Genomic DNA, 25475 nt, shown 5'->3' with positions numbered 1-25475 from the left:
GATCCCGGGTTGGCTGGGAAAATTGAACCCCCTCAACCACTCGGCTAAGCTTCAGATTTGTGTTAGTGGGTTCAAAATTTAATATATACATATAAATTTTTAAAAACTGATTAAATATACAGTGTTATTTTTCAACGAAGTGGGTTCATATGAACCCACTTGAACCACTGTAGGTCCGCCCCTGAATATTACAAGGCCGGAGTTTTGGAAATATATACAATTTAAATAAGGAAAAATTAGCAAACTAGTCAAACTTCCTAACATAATTATTAAAAATATCTACACCTTTAAAATAATTATTGAAAATGTCAATATTTTAGCAAATAAAATGTATCCAATTGATTTTCTTTCCTTTTATTTCTCAAATCAAGCCCTACATTCATCTCATTTTACTCCTTATACATGAAAATGAAGAAAAAAACTCTCATTACCCACTTTCCTCTCTTTCTAGGTTTTTACCCCAATTTCTTCCTTTCTCTCTCTTGAGTTTTTCACCATTGTTCTCTCCTTTTCTTGTGTCTCTCTTGAGTATTTCACCATTGTTTTCTTTTTTTCTTGTCTAAGAAAATCACCTCTTCTACTTTCCTCTAATTTGTTCAAGAAATCTCACAATTCCTTCAAAATATTTTTCACCCACTGATAAAGGTAAATACATTGTCACCAAGTATCTTTTGATTTTCAAAATTGGGTGGTGAAGATTTCGAAAAACTTGTTGAAGACCAAGTTGAGGAAGAACAATTTCCTATTAGTTTGTTTTGTATTTATAGTTTTTTTTAGAATTTTGTATCCTTTCTCAATTAATATTCAAATCTGTATGTATGCTATTAATATTTATATTCATTCAAAATATCATGTTGCATAGATATGAATCTTATATTTGTTCCTAATTTGAATTCATCCCAAAGGTATGTATGTTGTTATTTATAGGAAGAACAACATCCTATTGGTTTGTTTTGATAATTGTTTTAAAATTTTTGTATCCTTTCTCAATTTGTATTCAAAATCGTATGTATGCTATTAATATTTGTATTCATTCAAAAATCATGTTACATAGTTTATGAATCTGGTATTGTTCCTAATTTGTATACATTCTAAAGGTATGTCAACTAGTTATGTATTTTATTTAAGAATGGTTGCAACAAATATTCACTTATTCTTTTTTAGTTTTACATTTTATTCTCACTTTTTCATCGTACTGTTTTTTGTATTTTATATATTATTAGACAAAATACTACATAAAAGCTAGAATAGTACAAACACAAATAAAATACATATTGGAATAAATACGACTTAAGAAAGGATACAAGATTTTGAAGAAAAAAATACATGAAATACAAATACGTTTCTCAAATAACTATAGATTCATTTGGCATAACTATTGGAATGAATACAAACTAATAAAAAAAATACAAGTTTCATTATACAAAATACAACATGAAAACTATAATGAATACAAATAATATACATATTGGAATGAATACGATTTTAAAAAGGTTACAAAATTCTGGAAAACAAAAATACATTGTGAAAAAGGCACACGTTTGAGTTTTCTTTAAAAAATGTAACTGATGAGAAAATTAAGTGATATTTACCTTTTTTTGAAATATTTTCTCCCCTGATTTTCTCCCTTCTGTTATTAAACAAATGTATTCTTTCAAATTAAACAAATTAAGAAATACATAAATAAGATATATAACAAACTAACATATTGACACTTTTAATAAACTAGATGATTCTTGCCCGTGCTAAGCACGGGCCCAACGCTCTACCTATGAAATATGTTGAAGATTCAATGTAACAATAAATACTTTTAAATAAACACAATATCAAAATCACAATGTCTATCATTTAGTAACGGATCATATTTCTTAACTTGCCCAAAAAAAAAATCCACATCAAATAAGAAATATAATAAGAAGGCAATCAATATTATTCCATAGATATAGAGAGTGCATAACATATAATCTACTTGTAAAGCACACTATGTCACTGTTCTTTAAGTATTGATCTTTATTCTATGCTACATAATGAAGAATGAATACATCATCAAGTAACTAACACTACTTCAAAAGCGAGTTCAAATCCCTCTCAATTAAAATTCAAGAAATGTTAGAGCAAACAATGAAGAGGATGTGATTATACTCTAGCATGATTAAATTTTGGAACAGTAGATCTCGCCGGGAAATATTGGAGCAAACAGTGAAGAGGATGTGATCAACCGTTTCCATCTTCCCTTGCTCAAGCTCATCATAAAAGACTTATTTTCTTCCTCATTGTCAAAGTGTATGAAAATTATCATGTGTTAGGCCTTTTCGATCAAAAATCAAAGTGAATACTATAAAATATTAATACGACATTAACAAACTTCACAACATCAACTCCAATGAAAATACAAATTAGTTGCACCTTCAACTTTACATAACCAGGTAAGGTGAAATTATAGCAGTAAAATAAACATGTGCATCCCAACACTCATTTTCAATTTTAAGACAGCACACATGTATATTATTAATGTTTTCATCCATAGGGAGAGTCAGATTACTCCACTCATGCTAGATAATCGATCTGCTTGCAATGGACATTGCATTTAAAATTGTGCATACAGATGAAGTTTTACCTGTTACCTAGTACCAAAATACCAAATGTTTCACGACAAAGTGAGGAAAATGTAGCATATGGAGCCAGCTAAACTCTCACGCAAATGATTGCAGAAGAAAGTCTAGAGAGCAAAGAGCAAATATTTTACTGCATTTAATCGTATAACAAATAATACAAAATTCAAAATCTAATGCCTTCGAATTTGGCGACATTATACCTCTTAACAGTAAATTTTGCTAGCTTGAAAAATATAAAATACAGATGAATATTCAAGATTGCGATTTTTGTGCAACTTAGCTTATGAGTTATGCCTGCAATTACACATAGCACAAAGGAAAAGGTTGAAACAAGTAAAAGAAAAACTCAAACCAACTAATTTCAGAGAAAAACGAAATCTAGCCAATTTATCATGCAAAATTTTACTATTTTACTATTAAATCTGTTTTCTAAAGCGCACCTAAAAAGTATTACTTGAAAATTGAAAGTAAAAAAAAGAGAAAAGTAATAGAGGTGAAGTGTGCGGACTCTTCAATTTTGATGATGCACCCATGTTGGATTCTCCAAAAATACACTATTTTTAGAGAATTCAGCGCGCACCCATTAACATTTTTGAAGAGTCCAAGCAACATAGGATATTTTAAAATTATTCTCACTATATCTAAAGTAATGTTAAGCTCTACTCTACAAAAAATAATCTAAGATATCTCTGGTCATTTTTAGACAATAACTCCAGGAAACAGAAATAGTCAAAATTAATACTCTAAACAAATTTAACTTCTTTAGAATAACAATAATATTTTCAGAACCAACTCTAAATGACCTATATCTTTTTTGGATAAGTAATAAGAGACTCTTCATGAAGTACACCTTTCATTGAAAATTTTGTAAGACAAGTCTCGTAAATAAGTAGAATCAATGATAAACTCATGTAATGTCATTCCATAATATTAGAGACAAAGAGGAATAGCGTACCTGGGACAATTAGCACTATCAAATATCCATATTTGTTCTGCACTCATGTTAGTTGTCTTAGCTGAACCAAAATACTTGATATATTGGAAATGTGAAGCATATTACACTTGCGGTAGTGAGGTTGAATATAAATAAATATATTCTATTCAAGCTTGTGAGCAAATACTATATCTGCCCAAAAGAAACTGAGCATTATAACCTTAAGGCATTGTCTACGCCTGATTTTCCAATTTATACAACCATAAATAATTTGCACGACAAAGGCACTTTAATGGCAAGAGCAAAAAAAAAAAAAAAATCACAAGAATCACATAACTTGTTGCTTTGGGCCAAATAAATTGAAAATGCAGTAAATTTGTTGATTGATTAAAGTAGACAAAACATGGGACTCCAACCCAAACGATAACTTGACCATTTACCTTATCTGTTTGTCATGAATCGATTCCATGAATCTTTCAAAAACAACTTTAATTTCCTTCCTAATCTGTTGTATCATACCCTTTTTTTATTTGTTAGTCGTCTCACCATGCACGACCTGTTTACTATTTATTTTTTCTAGCCCATTGGGTTAGCCATCAATAGTTTGGGTTAGACGTCAATAGATTTTACCAAAATGTAATAACAAATTTTATCATATTTACACCACTATGTTATACATTCTACCTACACTAAATAGACAACAACAACAACATCAATAAAATACTCGGTGTAATCACACAGGTGAAGTTTAGGACACCAAAAAGACAACACACAAATTTCAATTTGATTTTATTGATGTGTTTTGCTTTGTCTTCAAAAGATAAAAAAATTCTCTCTTTTTTGTATTGTGCAGCAAATCCTCTTGACCTTTATGATGCAAATTAACAATAACTCATTGTTGAGTATGACATTGTTCATTTTTAGATTAAATAAGTTCAAAAACATGTTTCAAAGTTGTGAGCCACCAAAAAGTGATATAGGTGGCGATTTCTTTCCATATCTTCTTTACAAATGTAACACATATTGCACAACTTAAAACTTCTTTTGGTAGATTAACATGTGTTAAATAAGATTGGCGGACTACTAACCATGTGAAATAGGCCACCTAATAATGGACATTTCTGTCCCTAATTCGTTTTTATGCATTATCCAGCATTTAAACATCCTACATGAATTATTTTGAAACAAGATCTCACAAAAAATCACCTTTACTGCTAGAAATCTCACCATACTCTTGTCTCTCTCATATAGGTTACTTCATAAGGACCATACTGGACTCATGACATTTGCAATAGAAGTCGATGAATATTTAGATTCAATTATAGGCTACAACTCTCAACAAATGTGGCTGTCAAGTAGCACAATAGAAAGAGGTTATGTAAGCATTTTACCTCGTCTAAGCCGAGCGAGTGATGATGCAAAAAGTTGAGCAAATACATGATAACCATATGGAAAGACAGCAGAGGATTGGCGCCATCTGCTTTTTTCAACAACTTTTCCGTATAACCAAGAAAGGCCCCAAGATACGCAACATATACATCTTAGTTAAACAAATCAGTTTCAAAGAAAGAAAACAACATGAGGCTGTCCTATATTAACACAAGCATACAATTTCATACATACGCCAATTTAGTGGTTGCCATATTATGCAACACACCAATATCACTTAGAGGAACAAAGTAGAAATATCTCATCTTTGGTAGCTACTGGTTAATTCATAACTACAAGTACGTTTCAAAACAAAGAAAAAACTACTTGTTAATTTTGGGGAGAAGCTACAGTAAATAGGCAGATTCAAACTGATCTTTTTTGTATAAATCTAGAAAATTTTCATGAGTAATAGCACGTTGAGTTTCCATAGGTGATATCTTTCCAAATTTAAATATATCTTAGGAACTTTTACATTCTAGAATGAAGAGCTTTGCTTTTATGACTGGAATTTATGTTCTCATGTGCTAAATCAGCCATCAAAATGAGTGCTCATGGGGAAAAAGAGTAAATTTGCTACATATTCGGGAATTCTATCGATTTTATTTCTCAATATCATATTCAAAAGGTGAGTACATAATTTTTATATTAGAAGTAGTGAAGTTTTTTTAAACCATCTCTTGAGCAAAAAATTTAAGTCGTTAAAGGTCTAACGGCCTCCAGTCTCTAGAAGACAATTATACACATCATTTTTTATATCATACACTGCACAGCAACCAAAACTCCTCGGCAGTGAGGAACTCGCCCCTACGCCTTCTACCAAATTCATCTCGAGTTGAAACTCCATAACAAAACTCTCGAGAAACTGAATGAATAACTTTTGTACAGTCAAAGACTAACAATAACTTGTAAACAACCAATCATATCAAGGAATGCAGAAACTAATACGAACATCGTTCAAAGATCGAGATTTTATACACAAACAAAGAAAATAAATAAGAAATTCTCATCTATTCTTGGATAATTCTTATCTATTTTCATTAACAAGACAGTGAGAATTGAGAATGAATTTTTCAAATCTTTTTTTCTTTTTTAAAAAAATGGAGTAAAAGAGCAAATCCCCAAATATAGATGTGTGTATAAGCGGAAAAATAACATATAGAAATTTGAAAGAAAAACATACCTCCGATTTGCTGAGCTGAAAGAGAGGATTTTTAACAAAAAGATTGTGATGAAAGAGAGGAGATTAAAGAGAGTGTGCTAAAATGCAAGAGATTAATGAAAGCTCCTGCTTTGCTAGTGCTGGAGAGAAAGGGAAGATTTGGATCTTAAGATGAAATTACTATTTTACCCTTATATAGTAATGATATTTTCTAAAATGCCAGTGGTCGTCTGGTTGCCTTCACCTTTCTATATAATAGAAATATTGAAAATGTGACTAAGGAATCCTATTAAATGCTAAAATATTGACATTTTGAAAAAAATTCCTTTAAATAATTATATATCCAGAAGGTATATAATAGCAAAAATAGTTAATCACATTGTTCTATATTATTTTATTGTATATTATTAAGGCATACAACATCTGAATTGTATATCATGAAGGTATATATAAGGTACAAGGTACATATTTAATGGATATTTATAAAGTACATAAGAACCCTATTGTATTATGTAACAAAAGTATTTACACAAATCAACACGACCACGGTTAGCTTATAGAAGGTATACTAAGGATATTTTTCGATGCCTACTTGAGTACATGTTTTATTATAAAGTCATTCAAATATTCCAAAAGGGGAATCATCCGTTGTTCCTTCTTTAATTAGAAATCTCGAATTTGAGTTTTGAGTATAGAAAAATTCTTGATAGGGAGCACTTTTCCTCAAATGGGGCCCTCCCTAAGCAACACGAATTCGAAATAGTCGAGCTCCCATATGGATATTGAACATCAAATAGAAAACCAAGCAAAAAAAACTCCAAAAGGAGTCATACCATCTCTAGTATTAGTAGTCCTTTTTGTGATCATTAAAAGTTTTGTATGACTAGAATCAACTTATTTTGAAAAGTGTTTATAAAAAAAATAGAAAAAAAAAGAGGAAAACAGTTTATATTTGACTATTTAATTTGAAAGTACTTTTGAGCAATAATTAGTATTTGACCAAGCTTATAAAAATTATTTCTAGTGTTATTTTTTAAAAAAATTGTTCGGAAAAAAACACTATTTATTTTAGCTTTTGAAAAACTAACAAGCCTTGCTATTTTTCAATATCACTTACTTTCTCCTAAAAACCTAATCAAATAGCTCTCTTGTTAAAGATAAACACTTAAACAAATACATTTTTGACTTTTAATAATTTAGTCAAACTAATTATTAATATTTTGAGCAAAAAATAAAAGCCTTGAACGGAGTCGAAAATTTTGTCTTAAAAAGTAGTTTTATATCTTTTTTCCTTATCTCTTCTCGAATTTGTCATGGACATTAATATTCTTTTTTGATGATATTTAATAATAGTTCGGAATTTGTAAACTAATAGAGTTGGGTCATTTCAATTGTACAATTATCATCTAGTTTTTTATTTGCTATTGGCACTATTAGTGCCTATGTAATTTTAGGAATGAAATTATAATTTTAAATTATTTTTTTAAACAAATTATTGGGTGTTCGATAAATTACCAACATGCTACTAATGGTAGAATTTGACTGATTTGAGATATTAACTACAATGTGATGTTATTATCCTAAAACTGAGAATCAAGTAATACATTGTCTAGCTACACAATCGCTAGCTTTAACAAATGGAAAGTATACATTGTATATGGTTATAATATTCAATTTAGGTGCATTTTATATACTTGAGATAATGGTCTTCGATTAAATTCTAAGTTCATATTCATTTTAAACAAGATGATATGTATTTTATTTTTAAAAAGATCTTAAATTTTAATAACGTATTTTAAAATCGTACAATCTTATAAATCGAGATAATTGCAGAGTTGATCATTCGGAGCACCACTGAGCAGTGGGAGAATGAATTATAGGTAACAAAAAAGAGTTGAAATGTAAAAAGAGTGACTCAAGTTTTAATTATTAAGTCTAGGTGACAAACTTGTAATCAACTTTTAAAAATAATTGACTTTTTTTTAATAGACCCTCAAGTTTTTATTTTAACACTTTCACCCAAATTTTAACTAAAACCTAATTTCTAAAAGAGGAAAGCCCCCAAATCAGTCTTTTTTTTGTTCTCTTAACGTCCCGCTCTCATATTTTCACATTTTTTTGCTTCTAATTTTCATCTCTAGCGTTTCTTCCTCTTCTTCTTCTTCTTTTGTTGGTGTTGCAACTTATTGTAGATTTCTTATTTGAAGAATTTGAGAAGGGAAAATCTCAAATTTTAAATTAACATGTGATTTGAAAAGGTCTAAGCTTTAGAAATTACTTAGCAGGTAAATTTCAATCATTTTAATAAGTTAATAGTATTGTTTTGTGTGTATTATTCATTTAAAAATTTTGATTTTTGTATTATTGTTCTTGCCACTTATGTATAATAATTTTCAGCAAGTGATATGACTATTCCAGTAATTTACAACAATTGCTGAATAATTTGTTGAAATAGATATTGTTGTTGAATAAATTGCAGCAACTTCTATATCCATTTCAGCAGCTGCTGAATAACTTACAACAATTGTGATATTTTAATATAATTTTTTTATGATCAATTAGTTCTAAGTTATAATATTTTTAGGTATCTTCAACAGCATTAATGGGAGATAGAATAGTAGTAGCAGTTGATTGTAATGGTGAATGGGTTGAGTCCAACAATCGTTATATTTGGCGTTGGAAGAGTAAAACTGGCCGCGAGAAGTGCGATGATTGTTATTATTTGTGAACACATTTGATCTTATCTATTTTGGTACTAATTGTTGTTATTCTGATTTGAGGGCATATTTGATTTTATTATTAGTCTTATTATTATTTTATTACTTGTTGTAGAGAATTTCAGCAATTGCTATGAAAAGTACAATAATTTTCGTACTTGTTGTAGAAATTTTAGCAATTGTTGTAAAAAAAAATACAACAACTCGTTTAATTGTTGTAGAGAATTTCAGCAGTTGTTGTAAAAAATACAACAATTCGTTTAATTGTTGTAGAGAATTGTAGCAATGCTATGAAAAGTACAACAATTTGCTTATTTGTTGTAGCAAATTCAAATAAAATTACTAGTTATTCTAGATTTTCTTTTAAAATTAGCCGAATTGTAGCAATGCTATGAAAAGTACAACAATTTGCTTATTTGTTGTAGCAAATTCAAATAAAATTGATATCTATTCTAGATTTTCTTTTTAAATTAGCTAAAACCATCCTATTTATCATTGAATATGATTAATATAACCAATTAACAATCAATTTATCAATTTAGGTTGATTACATGTGAAATTACTTAATTGATCGTTTGATATCTCAAATTACTATCTTTTTTGTGTAAGATTACTATCAAATCTACCTTTTATTTGTAAGTTGGACGAAGATCACTCTATTTATCATTATATATGAGTGTTATAACCAATAAACAATCATTTACTCATTATAAATTGATTACATGTGAAATTTTAATGAAATTGATCGTCTGGTATTTCAAATAACTATCTCGCTATACAAGATCACTAGCTAATGTAAATTTTATTTTTAAACTAAATCAACACTACTCTATTTATCATTAACTATGAATATGAGTGTTACAACCAATAAACAATCAATTAACTTGCTTACTTGTTAAAGAAATTTCAGCAACTGCTATAAAAAGTACAACAACTTTCTTACATGCTATAGACAATTTCAGCAATTGCTATAAAAAAAATACAATAATCCGTTTAATTGTTGCAGAGAATTGTAGCAATTGCTATGAAAAATACAACAATTTGCTTATTTGTTGTAGCAAATTCAAATAAAATTGATATCTATTCTAGATTTTCTTTTTAAATTAGCTAAAACCATCCTATTTATCATTGAATATGATTAATATAACCAATTAACAATCAATTTATCAATTTAGGTTGATTACATGTGAAATTACTTAATTGATCGTTTGATATCTCAAATTACTATCTTTTTTGTGTAAGATTACTATCAAAACTACCTTTTATTTGTAAGTTGGACGAAGATCACTCTATTTATCATTACATATGAGTGTTATAACCAATAAACGATCATTTACTCATTATAAATTGATTACATGTGAAATTGTAATGAAATTGATCGTCTGGTATCTCAAATAAAATATCTCATTATACAAGATCACTATCTAATGTAAATTTTATTTTTAAATTAAATCAACACTACTCTATTTATCATTAAATATGAATATAAGTGTTACAATCAATTAATCAATTAACTTGCTTACTTGTTAAAGAAATTTCAGCAAGTGCTATAAAAAGTACAACAATCTTCTTACATGCTATAGACAATTTCAGCAATTGCTATAAAAAAAATACAACAATTCGTTTAATTGTTGTAGAGAATTGTAGCAATTGCTATGAAAAATACAACAATTTGCTTATTTGTTGTAGCTAATTCAAGTAAAATTGCTATCCGTTCTAGATTTTCTTTTTAAATTAGTCAAAACCATCATATTTATTATTAGTCAAAATCAGATTGCTATATGTTCTAGAGAATTTCAACAATTGTTGTAGAAAATACAACTTGTTTAATTGCTGTAGAGAATTTCAGCAATTGTTGTAAAAAAATACAATAATTTTCTGGGCAAATCCTCACCTTCAACTAGTTCACTAATAACATCATAATTCTTTCTCGATAATCTCAACATCACAATTAATTCAACTACTATTCAAGACCTATGAATATCAAGATCAATTAAAAGAAAGCAAAAATAGATCAAATCAATTCTTTTTCGATAAAAAAAAGCAAAATTATCAATTCATCAAATTCAAAATACCATATTCACTAATGTACAACAAAAGTGAATTAAAAGTGTAGCAAAATAGTGGTAAAAGTGCATATTCACAAGCAGACCTTCTTCATCATTCTTTCAACTCCCTTTTGAATTCGAATCAACCCCTTTATCTGCAATATCAGCCCCTTCATCTGCAATATTAAAAAAAATGAATTTCACATGTAAAAATGAAATATATATAACATAAAACAAATCTTAGAAAGATGATTAGAATATATTTTTACCTTTACTATCTTCGGACACCAATTCTCCTTCTTCTTCTTCTTCTTCTTCTTCTTTAAAACTTTTCAAACTTGTGTTTTCTAGTTCTTCTTCTTCTCTTTGTCTTTGTGTTCTGATTCGCCTTTTCTACTTTTTAGTAGGAATTGCTCATTTTTTCCTTGGAGTCATGAATGCACAATCTACATATAAAAACAATAAAATCAAAATGTAATAATAATAAAAATAATTCATTATCCATTTAGATAATTTCAAAAGTTAGTTTCAAAACCACATAAAGAAATAGGGTAAACAATTATAAATATATCATCAAAATTTGGCTGGATGCATGTTATTTGAAGTATATATGCAAATCATCTATATGCCATCTTGTTTGGGATTGAGGTGTAGTAATTATTGTTGTTATCTACAAAGCATACTATAAAATAAGGTAACAACAACATCAGGAAGTGACTAAAAATCATACTACACTTTTCCTCTTAAATCATGAACAAAATCATAAACTTGAAAAAAATGAATGTGTTACTATAATACATTCGGTGAAACACACACACCAAGAGTTAACGAACGTCATAATATTGGAAGATAACAACTAATAGCAGTGTTCAACTACCAAGGATCAAACTAACTTAAGAGTAAGAAAAATAAATAATCTCTAAGAACAACATTCTCCATAAGATGAGCAACAATTAAAGGTCCAAGAAAGACACCTTTAATATCTCAAACATTTACCTCAAAAATAACCAAATTCTTTTTTTCCTACAGAAAACAAAAACCTAAAACAGGGCAAAACATTAAAATGCAAACATTAAAGAGCCATCAATCACCACATAGAAGAAGATTAGAACAACCCCACATAGATAACAAAAAAAAAAATAGAAGCAGGATCAATGAAAGCACACAAATCTTGTGTAAAAGACCCACCTTTTTTTCCCCAAAAAAATTCTACCAAGCAAAATCGTTAAACCCACAAACTTCCATATGCTAAAAACAAAGAAGGCCTAACAAAACCCAATGGATTTTCAACATTTACAATCTCAAAACCAAACCATGAAAGAAAAGAAAAGAGTGTTACTTTGAGGTAGATGACGGCTATGAAGAAGAAGACCAAGACGAAGGTATTGAAAGTCGCCAACAATCTGTTCGCAACAATGTCTCCCCCGATACCACTCAAGTTGTTTGCAAGGAAGAAAAAGAAAGACAATTGGGAATGGGTTTATTTGAATAATTTTAAAAGTTTAGAAGTTTTAAATATTATATTTTAACCCCCAATTATCTTAATCACTAATTAAAAAAAGTTTGACTTGATCAAAAAAAAATTATCACCAATTTTAATTTCAACACTTTTTTATCACCTTCTCCTCAATTAACTCTAGTGAGTTTAATGTTAATACTCAGTTTTTTAAAATTTGACTTAATTAACCCCACACTCAAATGATAAACCAAACCTCTTCGTTTTATTCCAAATTGGTCAAGATTCCATGGATCACCCGCCTCTATCTCAACCCGTCGATCCGCCGCCGGAGACCGCCGGCGACGCCATGGCTTCCGAAATTCTACCGGAATCTTCAAATTCCGGCGTTATGAAGAAGAAGAAGACGAAGAAAAAAAAGAAGAATAAAGCATGCGTCACGGACCCTTTTGACCCTCATTCTTCCGCTGCCTCTTATTCATCATCATCTTGTTCTGCGACGTCGTTTCCACCTTCTAATCAAAGGGGTATTAGGGTTTCTACCGGTCGTCGGAACCCTAGAGTCATCATTAGCTCCGGTAGACAGAAAAGCGACAATGTTGAAGCCCTTGCACTTCCTCTCGGCATGTCTATTGCTGCAGTTCTTGCTCAGGTTTAATTTTTTAAAAGTTTGCGTATGGAAATGCTTTCTTGAGTATTGCAAATGGTAATTCTTTTATTGTGATATATTTCTCCTGTGGGAAGGGTGGACGAAGGGGTGGGGTGGGGAAGATAAAATTCTGAACCTTTTGAGGATGCAAGATTAGTCCTTTAGGTCATTGTTGAGCTTGGGTATTGGATATTAGCTGGTTGTATTTGTTAATGGGGCTCTTTTGTTTACTAATGCCGTAATTTGGAATTGTGGCTGGAAATTATTTGATACTGTCTCTTTTACATTGTTTGGTTACGCGGAAAAGCTTCGGTCTGGGAAAATTGTGCTATTTGTGTTGAAAGAAGTGATTTTGATATTAATTCTTATTAGAAAGAAGTGATCTTGATATTGTTATTGGTATTAAGCTGGAAAAGAGGCTGTATTGGTTATTGGTGTTTTTTGTTGGCCTCTCTTTTTGGTGATGATGATTTGGAATCACAGGTGGAAATGTTTGAATTTTCAAAAGTTATTAGAAGTGGTGCTGAGAGTGAGAGGAGGTGTGTATGGTGCTACTAAGTTGCAGTGGCGTATTGTTGAGTGTTTGGTTTGGGATAAAGACAATAGTATACTAGCAACCATAAAATTGTTCTGGCCTAAAATGTGATTTAATGTTGTCTTATCAAAAAAGAAAGTTCATTGTTTTTGAATTGAAGGGAATCACAAAGGTGTTGTACTATTGAGTAGCTCTGAGTTTCTCCTTGGTATTAGTTTCCTGAAATGGTAATTCTTTTTTCACAGATGTTTCATGAAAAGTTTCTTTCAATCCATATAGTCCAAGAAATGCACAGAGGAATACACATACAAATCTTCTTATGAAATTTGTCGGTGTAATATGTCTTACAACATCATAACAAACTTATAATGTTGTGAGGTGCTGCCCAATAAACTCCAAAAATTATCAACAACATAGTCCTGAGCTGCCAAGTAAAACTCCATTGTAGGAAAAGATGATCAGCAGATTCAATGGAATTTTCACCTAAATAATTGCAAAGCTTATACCCTCTTTTTTGCAAATTCTTGCGGGTTGGACAAGCCCCATGAGTTACCAACTGAAACAAGCCACTTTAAGAGGGGACAATGTCTTCCAAATCATCATCCATGTCCAGGAAGCAACATTTTCAGCAGAACTTTCCTGAAGCAATCTGTAGAAGGAGTTCACAGAGTATTCTCCATTTTTGCTTGCCTTCGAAAACATATCAGCATCTTTGTGCATGTCTAACACTACTAATTGCATTCTACACAGAAAAAACCCCAACATCTTCCAACACACAATCATTGAAGTCCCTCCTGAACTGGAAACTCCATCCTGCTATACTAAAACAGTCAGCCAGCAGTATACCAAAAAGTCTCACCAGCCTGTATAAGACCGGAACTTGATACGTAAGCAGCCCTTCTCCAACCCAATTGTCTTTCCATAACCCTTTTTTTTGTAGTAGTAAAATATCAAAAGAAGATATAGACTAGGCTTCACAACACTTTTTTGAATCAAAATTCCCTTGTTATTGAACTTCTGGTATTTTCTTGGTTAATAAGAAGGCAACAAAACTATTAATAATTGCATAAAATGATTAGTTTCCAAGATACTTGAATATTGCTTAGGACAACATAGTTTCTATTCAATTGGGAGCTTAATACTTCATTCTTATGATAGCGAGTCTTGTTCTTTTTATCTAGTAGTATGTTGTTTTTTTCAGTTCTAACTTCTAAGATGGTATCATTGAGGTCTACCAAAGCTATGATGGGAAGAACTGAAAAGTCGATTATCGAGTGTATGTGCATTCTGCAAGATGTCTTTAACATCTGAATCAATTTAGATCTTTAAAAAAGTATGCTTCCCAAACAGTGTGAACTTCAGTTTATTACTAAGGTTGATGTTGGTAGTTCTACTCTACTGACTTGCATGTCGTATTTATTTGGGTAAGATAAGTATATTAAGTTTCATCTTTTATGAAGTGGCTCTTGATTTCTGCTTCATTCTATGTTTTCCCTTGTGTATGCTAGTTCCATAATCTTTTACTGTAGATATAGTCATTATGACAAAACTAAGATCGATATAGTCATTATGACCAAAAAAACTAAGTAAAGATTTAAATTATAAGTTTCATACCTGTTTCATATTTGGTAACACTGCTTTGCAGTATCTGTCCTAGCACTAAATAGTGTCGCTAGGTTGATTATTACTCATTTTGCTCAAAAGTATCAGTTTTATCTGATTCTTGGATGGGAATGCTCTCATGATGCACGATGAAGGTAACATCTCTGATGGTCGCATCTTTTTTTTTTTTTGCTCTGCACTTTTCTGTATCGTGAGCAATGCCATACCCATTGTGCATGCCTAGCTTTTATCTTTTATCCTGTTCCTATAATATCCATTTATTTATTTGGCACCTTTCTCCAAAAAAATTATCCATCTGTTTCTTTTAAAATTACCTCAAAGAATTTCTTTCCCGTTATGCCACCATTCCTTCTGCAGTTCTGTTACCATGTGGCTCCGTCTGACTTGTCCCATTGTAATGATGTGACATCTGTGCGTAGGATGTCTAATTAATTGTGTTAGGTCTAGGAACTGTTTAATAATTCAGTGGAATAATGTTTGAATTTTATGGGTAATTCATGTTCAGCGTCATTTTAAATCCATTCACTCATCTTTAGAAACATCTCTCTTTCGTCAGTGGTTGTTTATATTACTATTTCTCTTGATTTGTCAACAATGTTTCGGCTCCTTCCGATTTGCTTGTGATCATGACATCATCAACTGTCTTGCTAAGCTTCATGGTATGTGCTTTACAGAAATAATAATAATAATAACAATAATAATGATTATAATGACAAACAACAGAACTCAGAACCGAGGCGCCGCACAGTGGGAGAGAGAGAGAGAGAGAGTTGCCGGAGTAGCAAAACCAGAGTGACGAAAGACAAAAAATGGCAGACAAGACAGTGATTATTAGAACTAGGAAGTTCATGACCAATAGGTTACTTGCAAGGAAATAATTCATTATTGATGTCCCAATGTTTCCAACACTGAGTTGAAAGAAAAATTGGCAAGGATGTATGAAGTGAAAGATTTAAATGCCATCTATGTGTTTAAGTTCAGAACCCACTTTGGAGGAGGCTAATCTTCTGGCTTTGATTTGATCTATGACTCTTGAGAATGCAAAGAAGTATGAGACGAAGTACAGGCTGATCAGGAATGGATTGGACACTAAGGTGGAGAAGTTCAGGAAGCAAATGAAGGAGAGGAAGAACAGAGCCAAGAAAGTTCATGGTGTTAAGAAGACAAAGGCAGGAGATGCCAAGAAGAAATGATTTATTAGTAATTGTAGACAAAGCGGGAGATGCATTTTGCCTAGACAATGCAGTATCATTTATGTTTTATAGGAACTTTTTGTAACACTTCTCAATTTTGTTCGGGTTACTCCAATATATTTTGCATGTTCAAGTACTATTAGATCGTCATCAAAATTGAGTGGAAGGCTAGAATATTATTCTTTCTTCAAAAATAAAATGACAACACCACGAGTATGTGATGCTCTCTTTTTTTTTTTTGATGAAGCAAGAAAACTTCCATCCAAGGCATCAAGAAGATGCTCTTTGTTGATAGCTATGTTGCTCTGACTCTTCAAAATGTCAACGGGTGCTTGTCGGATTCTCTAAAATTGTGTATTTTTGGAGAATCTGACACGGTGCTGCATCGGAAGTGAAGAGTCCGTGCAACTTAGGTTGATAGCACATATTGGCATTTAACTTGGCAGAGATATTAGCTGTCTTTTACTACTAAATCCCTATAAACCTTGCTTATTCTGATCATCGCTTGATTCAAACATGAGGGGTGGTTCACATTCTAAAGATAGTGTTGGCTTGCCCCTGGGGTTCAATTCAAGTGGCAAAGGTTTAGGGACTTGTGAGTTGTAACTTAGGTCACATGTTTGAGCCCTGTGCCATGCGAACTAAGCCTGGTAATTAAATGGAGATGGATAGACTATAGAGGGGGACCCATTATCTCCAACTTTCGAAGGTTGCGGTTGGTCATAAGAGATGGCCCCAATCAGATTTCTCGGTCTAAAAGAAGGATGAGTTTTGTCTTGTTTGATACTGCATCTTTTCTTTTGCTACAAAGTTGTCACCCACCTTATCACAGGAACTTAATATGTTGATAGTCACTCATGAGTTGTTACCATGATTTTTATGTATTTAATTAAGGATATACGAAGTGTAGGCTGTTAATATAGCTTATGTTGCTTTGTTTAGGTTTTGGAAAGAAAAGATGCAGCCGGAGAAAAGATATCTGTGGATCACCTCTCAGAGGTACGAGATACTTTTTTTGAACATGAATTTTCTTTTTGAACAGGAGAGGTATGAGAGTCTTTATTGGACAAACAATTTCCCGTGAAGTGATTAAGGACTTAATACTTCATCTAATAAAAGTGATCAAGGACTTAATAATGATCTGCACTTTGCAGAACCATATTGCTATTTATGAAAATAGACTTTTAAGGGTGTTTAATCCCCTCTATCCAAGCATACATCCTTACATGATTGAATTTTAGATTACAACTATAACCTGCCTTCATGGACATGTTCGAAACATTTTGTAATTTCTTGCGGAATCAGATATGCAGATCTCATGGTTTTATTGTCATTTTTCAAACAGATTTGTACTTTGGCTGTTCGAGAGTCTTTAACCAATGTAAGCATAATCCATCTTCTTTCTGTTAAGTTGGGGTTTGTCACTAATACAGTCAGTTTATTAAATAGTGGCAATGTTAAAGCAGTGGACTTTCTACTCTACTTTTGTCTTGTTCTGGAAACAGGTATTCGGTGACCAGTTTGAGCCTTTCGTGAGGAACTTTGAGAAATCGTTTCATAGTACCTTGATGACTCTCAGATTAATCAGTGAATCCTCAATGAACAGTGGAGTACAGCAACATAATTGTGCAGCAAGGACTTCTGTCTCTGAAAGATCTGTGCCTTTTTTTCCTAACAGAGCAGAAAATGTTACATGTGATCCTAACTTCGGTGAGTTTCAATTGGAGTCATTTCAGCAGAATAGCTCAGATAATGAACTGAGCAATCAAGAAGAGAGAAGTGACGGCACATGTCGTGAATCAATAGGTCGGCAGCTTACCTTCTATGATAGGCAAGTAAGGCAGCAATTGGCTTCTGCTTCTTCAAGCATGATTTCATCCAATTCAGAGATTAGCCAATCTGTGCATAGGACTTTGGAAAGATCTCTCACAGAACAAGCTAGGTCAAATGACCTCAAGACATTTGAGATTGGTCTTACAATGAGGAAGTTGCAACTTAAAGAAAGGCAGCTGGCTCTCAGTTCAGATGCGAACCTTTTGGAGAGGGTCAAACTATCATTTGGTTTCTCTAAGACATCCTTCAAAACTGAAAAGTTCAAAAATCAAGTAGAAGACTCAAAACATGCTGAGCTACTTAAAACATGTATAGACTGCCTTGTTGCTGGTTTATTTATCATGCTGGCGTGTCTTGGATATGGAACTTATGTTTTCTCTCACAAAAGAATTACCGAAGCTACAGCATCCTGCACACCTTCCATGGTAAGGAATGTCCAATTCTTAATTTTGTTGATTTTGTTTAAATCTTTTTTCAAGAGCTCTAGTATAGTTTGACTCAAGGCAGTTGCCTCATCTCCCTTTGCATATGGTTTTTCTTTGGAGTCAATAGTGGCAGAAAATCAGCAACAAGAAAGAATATCAACTCTTTTCCCCTTGCTACATAAACTCTGTTTACTCTTATGGCTTGGCTGGAACAAACGCTCCATGCATTATTTTCGTTTATGTAACAAGCTCATTTGAGTTCCTCGTTTATAGTGGTATGCAAGTCCAAGTAAAAGTGGAAGTGTTGGGTACATTCATGCAGAAAATTCTTGAATGAAGAAGCCAAATTTCAAGTTGGTGGAAGGGTGGAAAAGAGGGATGATGGTTATAGTAATGCTAACTCTATAAATATTAATAAGAGATTTATTTGGTGGATTTATTGCACAATAATTATATATGGCAGCTATATGATTTGCCAAGGGGCATACGTTGCTGAACGAAAAATGGTTGCTTTTGATCCAAATGCTGGGTAATGATTTGTATTCTCTTTCTTTCACTTTGTTTTTGTTTTAGCAAATTCACCTATTAAGCGATGCAACAAAAGAGAAGGAACTGTATCAGAAGACTTGTCGTCCAAAGAAGTCAATGTTAGTTGTTGTAGATGCTGCTTTCCGTGTTCTTTCTTAAAGCATGGACCCCAGGGATGATAGTTTAGTTAGTTGGCCATCTCTGTTTGTTCATATGTTTCACCAGTGTACAGCATTTATTAGCCATGGTAATGAAATGGACATATTTTACGTTCCAGGAACACAAGTCTTGGTGGATGCCCCAATCAATGTCATCCATCAATTCAGGACTGCAACTCTTACGGTGTCAGGTTCAAGTTCTCAGTCGCATGCTATTTGGTGCTTTGCTGATATTGGCTATAGCCTATTTACTTCTCCAGCGCTCTGCAACTTCAAATCAGACTATGCCAGTTACTTTCATTCTGTTGCTGTTGGGAGTTGGCTGCGGTTTTGCAGGGAAGTTTTGTATTGACACCTTGGGGGGGAGCGGATATCGTTGGTTAATTTATTGGGAGACTTTGTGCTTGCTACATTTCTTTTCGAATGTCTGTATCTCGACTTTGTTCCTGATCCTTAATGGGCCTGTCACAGTGTCAGAAAAGAGCACGAGGGATAGAACCTTTCCATACTGGATGAGGAGATCTGTGTTTTATACCACAGTACTTGTTATTCTCCCCTTGCTATGTGGTCTGATGCCTTTTGCTGGCCCCGGTGAATGGAAAGATCACTTCTCTTCACTTGTCCTGGATGCTTTTATTACTCCAGTTGAATTCTGAGGAGTAGAGTGCAAGCTTATAGCATTATCGGATGGAACACTGTTTTGATCAAGAGCTGTCAAGGAATTTTGACTAGTAAAAGACGAGTCTGAAGTATCGGGCTTAAGGATGATTATGTTTCTGTTTACATGTAAATTATGATGTATCATTAGGGGCTAGATGAAGATTTCCGGGTTACGGATGAAACACTGTTTTGATCTGTGCCTGTAGCGCTGTATCATTAATTAGTACTCCAGGATTAGCCTAAATTATGTGTATCATTAGAGCAAAATGAGGCTTTGTGTTTCCTTTCTTTTTGGTTAATATAATTGGGGGAAGGCAGGTTTCGAGTCTTGTAACATCATCATATGAAAATTGCAGGAGGATACAAGTATCTTGTATTGAGCTAGGAGTACTTTTTATTCAATTGATTGAGTTATAAGCCGTAGATTGTGTTGATCAACTCATACCAGTTCTCTATGTTTTATATTTATAATATGTACTGTTCTGATTTAAGAAAATTTAACCTGAATGGTAGAAAATACCTCATTGCACTGATCTTCTAGTCTTACCTACATCATGCAGCTTCGTTCATGTGCACCTATGACCCGCTCAATCCTCATATTTACTAGTATTACTTCTATTTCCATTTTAGTTGGGTAAGAAAAATACAGTTTTCATGTGTTTGTATGTTGGAGATATTTATTAATAGGCTTTTTATCACAGTGATAATATATTTATTTTTTCCTTTCCAGTTCACCTGTGGTTCAACTATTTCATTGTTATTCCTATTTCACAGCCTTAATATAAACTTGTTATCTTTATCACCAATGTATTGATCCCATATAAAGATGTAAATATTAATCCCAAAACGAAGCAAGCAGTTATATGCTTGCAGAATTCATCCCTGCTCATTATTTAAAATTACATCAGAAGAAAAACTACTCCATGAATGGGGATACAAGATTATACTCTTCTTCCATATGAAGCAAAAATATTCATAGTTCATCTGATCAAGTCGAACTAAGAACAAACTGCTAATTGCAGCTCATGATGTCTGTAGGGGTAAACATGATAATTAACGATAGAAAAGGATTACATTTGCATCCAAGATAAAACAAGAATTTCACAGGTAATGAAGACAAGAATCCATTGCCAAAATTTTGACTGAATACTCTAGCTATAGGATTGAAAAAAAAATACATTTCACCTCTATGGATCTTTCTACATCCTCAAATAGTCCTATAACTAATGGTTGCGGCAAAACACATGCTAAGCTGAACAATATGGTTCCATCATTCAGCTCTGAAGTAGGCTACCAGAAGTACATGGTTTCAGATCACAGTTACTTATTTTCCCATTCTGAATATGCACTCTGATGCATCATCATTCAGAAAACTTTGTGAGCCTTTCCATAGTATCTGTTTATGAATGGAGACTGCAAAGAAAAAGGAAAAGGTGAGAACCATGAATTTTAATAGTAGTATATATTAAGTCTTAACATATCAACTAAACATGAGATCTCATGCATAGACCTATTTTTATAAGACACATAAGAATACAAACAGAATACTCACCTTGACCTGAGATACATCAGGAGCATCAGGTGAGGTCACAGGATAATATTTGTAAAACTTCATACTCTGAAATGCAGCCTTCGCTTCTTCACTCATCTCCTGTATAGCTTTTTTCCTGGCTTCTCTCGCCTAAACCATAAAAAAAATTACAGTCATGGGCATAGGCAAATCAAGTATAACATGAAAAAAGATAAAAGGACTGCAAACCATCAGCTTTGCCATGCAGAAGGAAAATAGGATTGCAACAAATTTCTCAAAATATACCTCTCGGTTGCTCCTCTTTCCTTCTTTAACCTTCTCCTTTACAAATTCCTAAAATTACAAAGATGAATATACACAAGTTTTATAAATGTCTTAATAAGGTAAATAGTTTATTGATGAAAATGAGACTTGTCATTTGATATCACAAGGAAACATTACCACAAATTCATCTTTTTTATCTGCCGGCAACTCCTCTGACTCGATTAATTTGTCTGCCATTTCCTACAAATTTCATCACTCAAGTTAATAGATGGTAGAATGATTTGAAAATACAGAAGCATATACAAGATTGGCATCGACTTCAAACTGGCAAAAAACTTGCATGACTTGAACAAGAGGAAATGTCGATCCACCTCTTTGCTTCATACTGGAAAATTTACCTTTTTAGTAAAATGAAAATTGTATCTCACTAAATCAATTCAACTTGGTATAAACTAAAACTGATTTGTAGACAGTGTTGCCTCTCTCCTCCTTAAATGGAACTCACACCAACAACTTTTAAAATAATTTTACAGTTCATTTATTTCAAACTTGATGCAGTGTAGTCCTTTACTTTAAACTAATTGTTCTGCTTTTTCACACGTCAAAGTTTATAATATTCAACACTCCTAAACTTGTCACATATTTGCTCTGCAATCTCAAACACCTTTGGTCAGAAAAAAAGGCAACCCAAAGGATGGCTCTCAAGCTGCTAAAAGAATACTCCCTCCGTCCCTATTTAGTTGTCCACTTTAGAAATGACCCACAGATTAAGGCAACAATGATTAGCATAGTGAAGTTACAATTTTATCCTTATAGTACAATTTACAATTCCAAAATAAATTCACTCAAGATAACTAATCAATGCTGGGAAGTTCATAAGTTTATTTACTTTATTTAAATAAGGGTATAATAGGAAAAAATTTGTTGTCCTTTCTTGATTTGTCAAAATGGACAACTAAATAGGGACAACTAAAAGAGGAAATATGGACAACTAAATAGGGACGGAGGGAGTAATAAATAATCCTTTCTCAAATTTGTCTTAAAACAAGAAATTATCACAAATAGCAACCAAGTATGGTTGAGTGGTCCAGGAAAGGGAAACAATATTCTAATGTGGGTTGCGATGAGAATTTTCTCCTATTTTTATTCAAGACTACAACGAAAAGAGACAAAGTTGTGTTTTGGTTGAAAAGAATCTTTGTGATAGTTCAACAAAAAGGGAGTTTATTTCAAGAAATTGCTGGATGGTGCTTTCTGTGTCTAGTCACCTAAACCATAGAATGGAGCAACAGAGATAACATATTGAATGGAGAAAATGTTCCAGTCTCATGTTAAGATTTGTGTCTATCGTTGGAGCTTATCAACTACTTAATATATTAAATGGAAACGGGTTAAAAATGCCCTTAACGTATCATAAATGGTTCAAAGATGCCCTCCTTCCACCTATAAGACAAAATGGCATCAACCTTTTTTTTAGGTCTAAAAATGCCTTTTATAGAGAAGTTATAAAAAACTGGTGATCGAATGTCTTTAACTGCTTCAACATATGACGACACACATAGGAACCAGTTTACAGGGTATCCCAACAGCCTATTAATTTTCATTTGGTAAGATGGCGGCACCCAAAAGTACAGAGATGGCAGGGAAGAAAAGGAGAAGGGTTAAGTATACCTCTGGCTCATCAAATTCCCAATCAAACTCGCAAAACACCTGAAACCAAAAGAAGTCAAAACTTTCATAAAATTGTGAAGATCATGCACATATACCTGTATTTCTTTTCATAAAACCACTTAAGGATCTAGTATACACAAAATTGCTCATGTTAAACCCATTTAACATCTATTTCATACCAAGAAATCATCCTCAAGCAATCCTTCCTATGGCAATACCATAGTGGAGTAGCCACTGTATTATTCTACTAGTATTTGAAAGCTTACAGGCGGTTCTGATGGGAACAAGATCTGCACAATGGTGCTCTGTTCAAATTCATCTTCTGCAAATGGCTGATAGAAATCTGCCAAGAAAATAAATGTCATGGAGATTTCTACTAGAAATGAAACCCATCAAAGACACCTATAACAATCAAAAGATGTACACCGAAGATGACAGGCTATCCTCTAAGTTTATAAGTGCAAAACAACAAAAGAAACAGCAGAGAGAAATGTATGAGACTGAAACATCAAAGCTAAATTCAACTAACTTACAAAAAATATGAGATATCACATTCTTAAACTTAGTTAAAACCCATATATAAAGTCTAACATGATTGATCTTCAATTAAATATTTTTTGACAATTATAAGAAACATATTCTTAATAATTAATAATTGTGTTAGATAACTGATCAATTATACATATAAATACATATATAACTGAAAAAACTATCAGCAAATCAGACAGAAAAATGTTAATAACTAAATATTTAGTTTCCTATCTGTTTAGGAAAGAGAGAACAAAATTACATTCAGTGCTAGCATACAGATGATTTAACTTTAAAATTTCAATTTTTCCAAATTTCAGATAGTAACTTCTCAAAACAGCTAGAAATCTATCTTAATCCATTCCAAAGAGGACACCAAACAAGTATAAGCCAGCAGTGTTCCAAACTTTTATTCTGAAAGAAAGATATACCCCATCAGTTAGCATGATACTAGAACAGAATCAACTAACTTAAGAAACTAAAGCAGCATAAAAGGAAAACTAAACCCAAGTTTATGATGGACACGAGGGAATAAATTAAGGATTAAATCTCCACAGTTATTGGAGTTTTCTTACTTACAAGGTAAGCAATACTCAAACTTCTTAACTCGCTCCAACTTCAAGTGTTTTAAACCAGCCCTGAAATAAGCATATCGAAAGATATTAATAACAGAAGGTTTTCATCTCCCTGGCTCCTCCTATCGCCTCTTTAATACACAAACATCAAGTTATGACATTGGAAAATTCTCCTCAGATACCACACAAAGAAAAATCAGTGCCTTAACAAAACGATTTTTCTGTGTGGTATCTGACACACCAAATAAAACCAGCTAACCCATCAAAACAGAATGCAGGAGGTAAGGAAGCAAACCTTCTCTGAGTGCACCTCAGAATAAAAATTTGGGATTTGAGTCTTTCAACCTGAGATTCCCTGTTGGAATGATCAGACCAAAATATAAACCACTGACATAAGATATACAAGAGGCAAAACAAGGAAAAGAAGGCCCATCTTAGGGGCAAGAATACTATTGTTCTAAAGGAATACATTCACTGTTAGAAGCCAAGATAGGCATGCATATAATAAGACCTACAAGAGACAATGAGAATGAAAAGTCAAACCAGGGATGAGGGAGCAGCAACAATACCGTTTTTCCAAAGGAATGTACGGAACCCAGTCCATTTTCATCTGTTTCATTGGCAGTATCTCTTCAGCTTCCCTTTGTACAGAGTTTATTCCAATCTTATCAGAAGGTGGAAAAGGAGATACAACCTGTTAAAAAGGAAGAAAAAAATTAACAAAGAAAGAGGAGATTATATAATGTATTTTTAATGAACAAGTAATTGGCCTGTATATGAGGTAAAAGAAAGTCAAGTTCTGAAATTACTGTACTTCTCCAAAAAGCATAAAAACTAAAACCATAATGACACCTTAATACACTGAAACCACTATAAGTTTACTTAAGTCATTGGCATGTTCTCTACTCCTTACTGTGACCCCCCCCCCCCCCACACCAACCC

At 32.5% G+C, this 25475-nt stretch overlaps 2 protein-coding genes, 1 long non-coding RNA gene and 1 pseudogene across 3 annotated transcripts in view; 2 read left to right on the top strand and 2 right to left on the bottom strand.

The window, feature by feature from the left end:
- Positions 1-1907: 1907 nt before the first annotated feature.
- Positions 1908-6021, bottom strand: LOC107061947 (uncharacterized). Its single transcript, XR_001474327.1, has 2 exons — positions 2816-6021; positions 1908-2719 (listed from the first exon to the last, which is right to left on the bottom strand). It is a non-coding gene; the product is annotated as an uncharacterized lncRNA (long non-coding RNA).
- Positions 6022-12593: 6572 nt separating this feature from the next.
- On the top strand, positions 12594-20344 carry LOC102588379 (protein CPR-5). The gene is made up of 5 exons (XM_015311996.1): positions 12594-13012; positions 17303-17359; positions 17706-17741; positions 17866-18618; positions 19424-20344. Exons 1-5 carry the CDS (start codon positions 12650-12652, stop codon positions 19958-19960), a joined length of 1746 nt encoding a protein of 581 aa, XP_015167482.1. The 5' UTR covers positions 12594-12649; the 3' UTR covers positions 19961-20344.
- On the top strand, positions 14483-17294 carry LOC107061946 (40S ribosomal protein S24-1-like; annotated as a pseudogene).
- A 548-nt stretch (positions 20345-20892) lies between the features above and the next one.
- LOC102587731 (uncharacterized) overlaps positions 20893-25475 on the bottom strand; it is an 8627-nt gene continuing 4044 nt past the window's right edge. The window contains exons 6-14 of the mRNA XM_006354650.2: positions 25103-25227; positions 24829-24888; positions 24538-24596; positions 23697-23773; positions 23431-23469; positions 21937-21999; positions 21781-21828; positions 21517-21645; positions 20893-21377 (exon numbers count right to left, since the gene is read on the bottom strand). Coding sequence (XP_006354712.1) covers positions 21330-21377; positions 21517-21645; positions 21781-21828; positions 21937-21999; positions 23431-23469; positions 23697-23773; positions 24538-24596; positions 24829-24888; positions 25103-25227 — 648 coding nt within the window. The 3' untranslated portion in view covers positions 20893-21329. The remainder of the gene's footprint in view (positions 21378-21516; positions 21646-21780; positions 21829-21936; positions 22000-23430; positions 23470-23696; positions 23774-24537; positions 24597-24828; positions 24889-25102; positions 25228-25475) is intronic.

The sequence above is a fragment of the Solanum tuberosum genome, unplaced genomic scaffold (genome assembly GCF_000226075.1).
Source record: "Solanum tuberosum cultivar DM 1-3 516 R44 unplaced genomic scaffold, SolTub_3.0 scf00181, whole genome shotgun sequence".
In the NCBI taxonomy this organism is placed as follows: domain Eukaryota; kingdom Viridiplantae; phylum Streptophyta; class Magnoliopsida; order Solanales; family Solanaceae; genus Solanum; species Solanum tuberosum.
The sequence above is the reverse complement of the archived record's forward strand: the minus strand, read 5'-3'. Positions and strand labels throughout refer to the sequence as shown.

Bases quoted from the DNA above. Each gene is read 5' to 3' on its own strand.
- LOC102588379 (XM_015311996.1), top strand. From the start codon at position 12,650: ATGGATCACCCGCCTCTATCTCAACCCGTCGATCCGCCGCCGGAGACC. The intron at 17,360-17,705 runs GTACGAGATACT...TTTTTCAAACAG, and splicing joins CTGTGGATCACCTCTCAGAG to ATTTGTACTTTGGCTGTTCG. The intron at 17,742-17,865 runs GTAAGCATAATC...TTCTGGAAACAG, and splicing joins TTCGAGAGTCTTTAACCAAT to GTATTCGGTGACCAGTTTGA.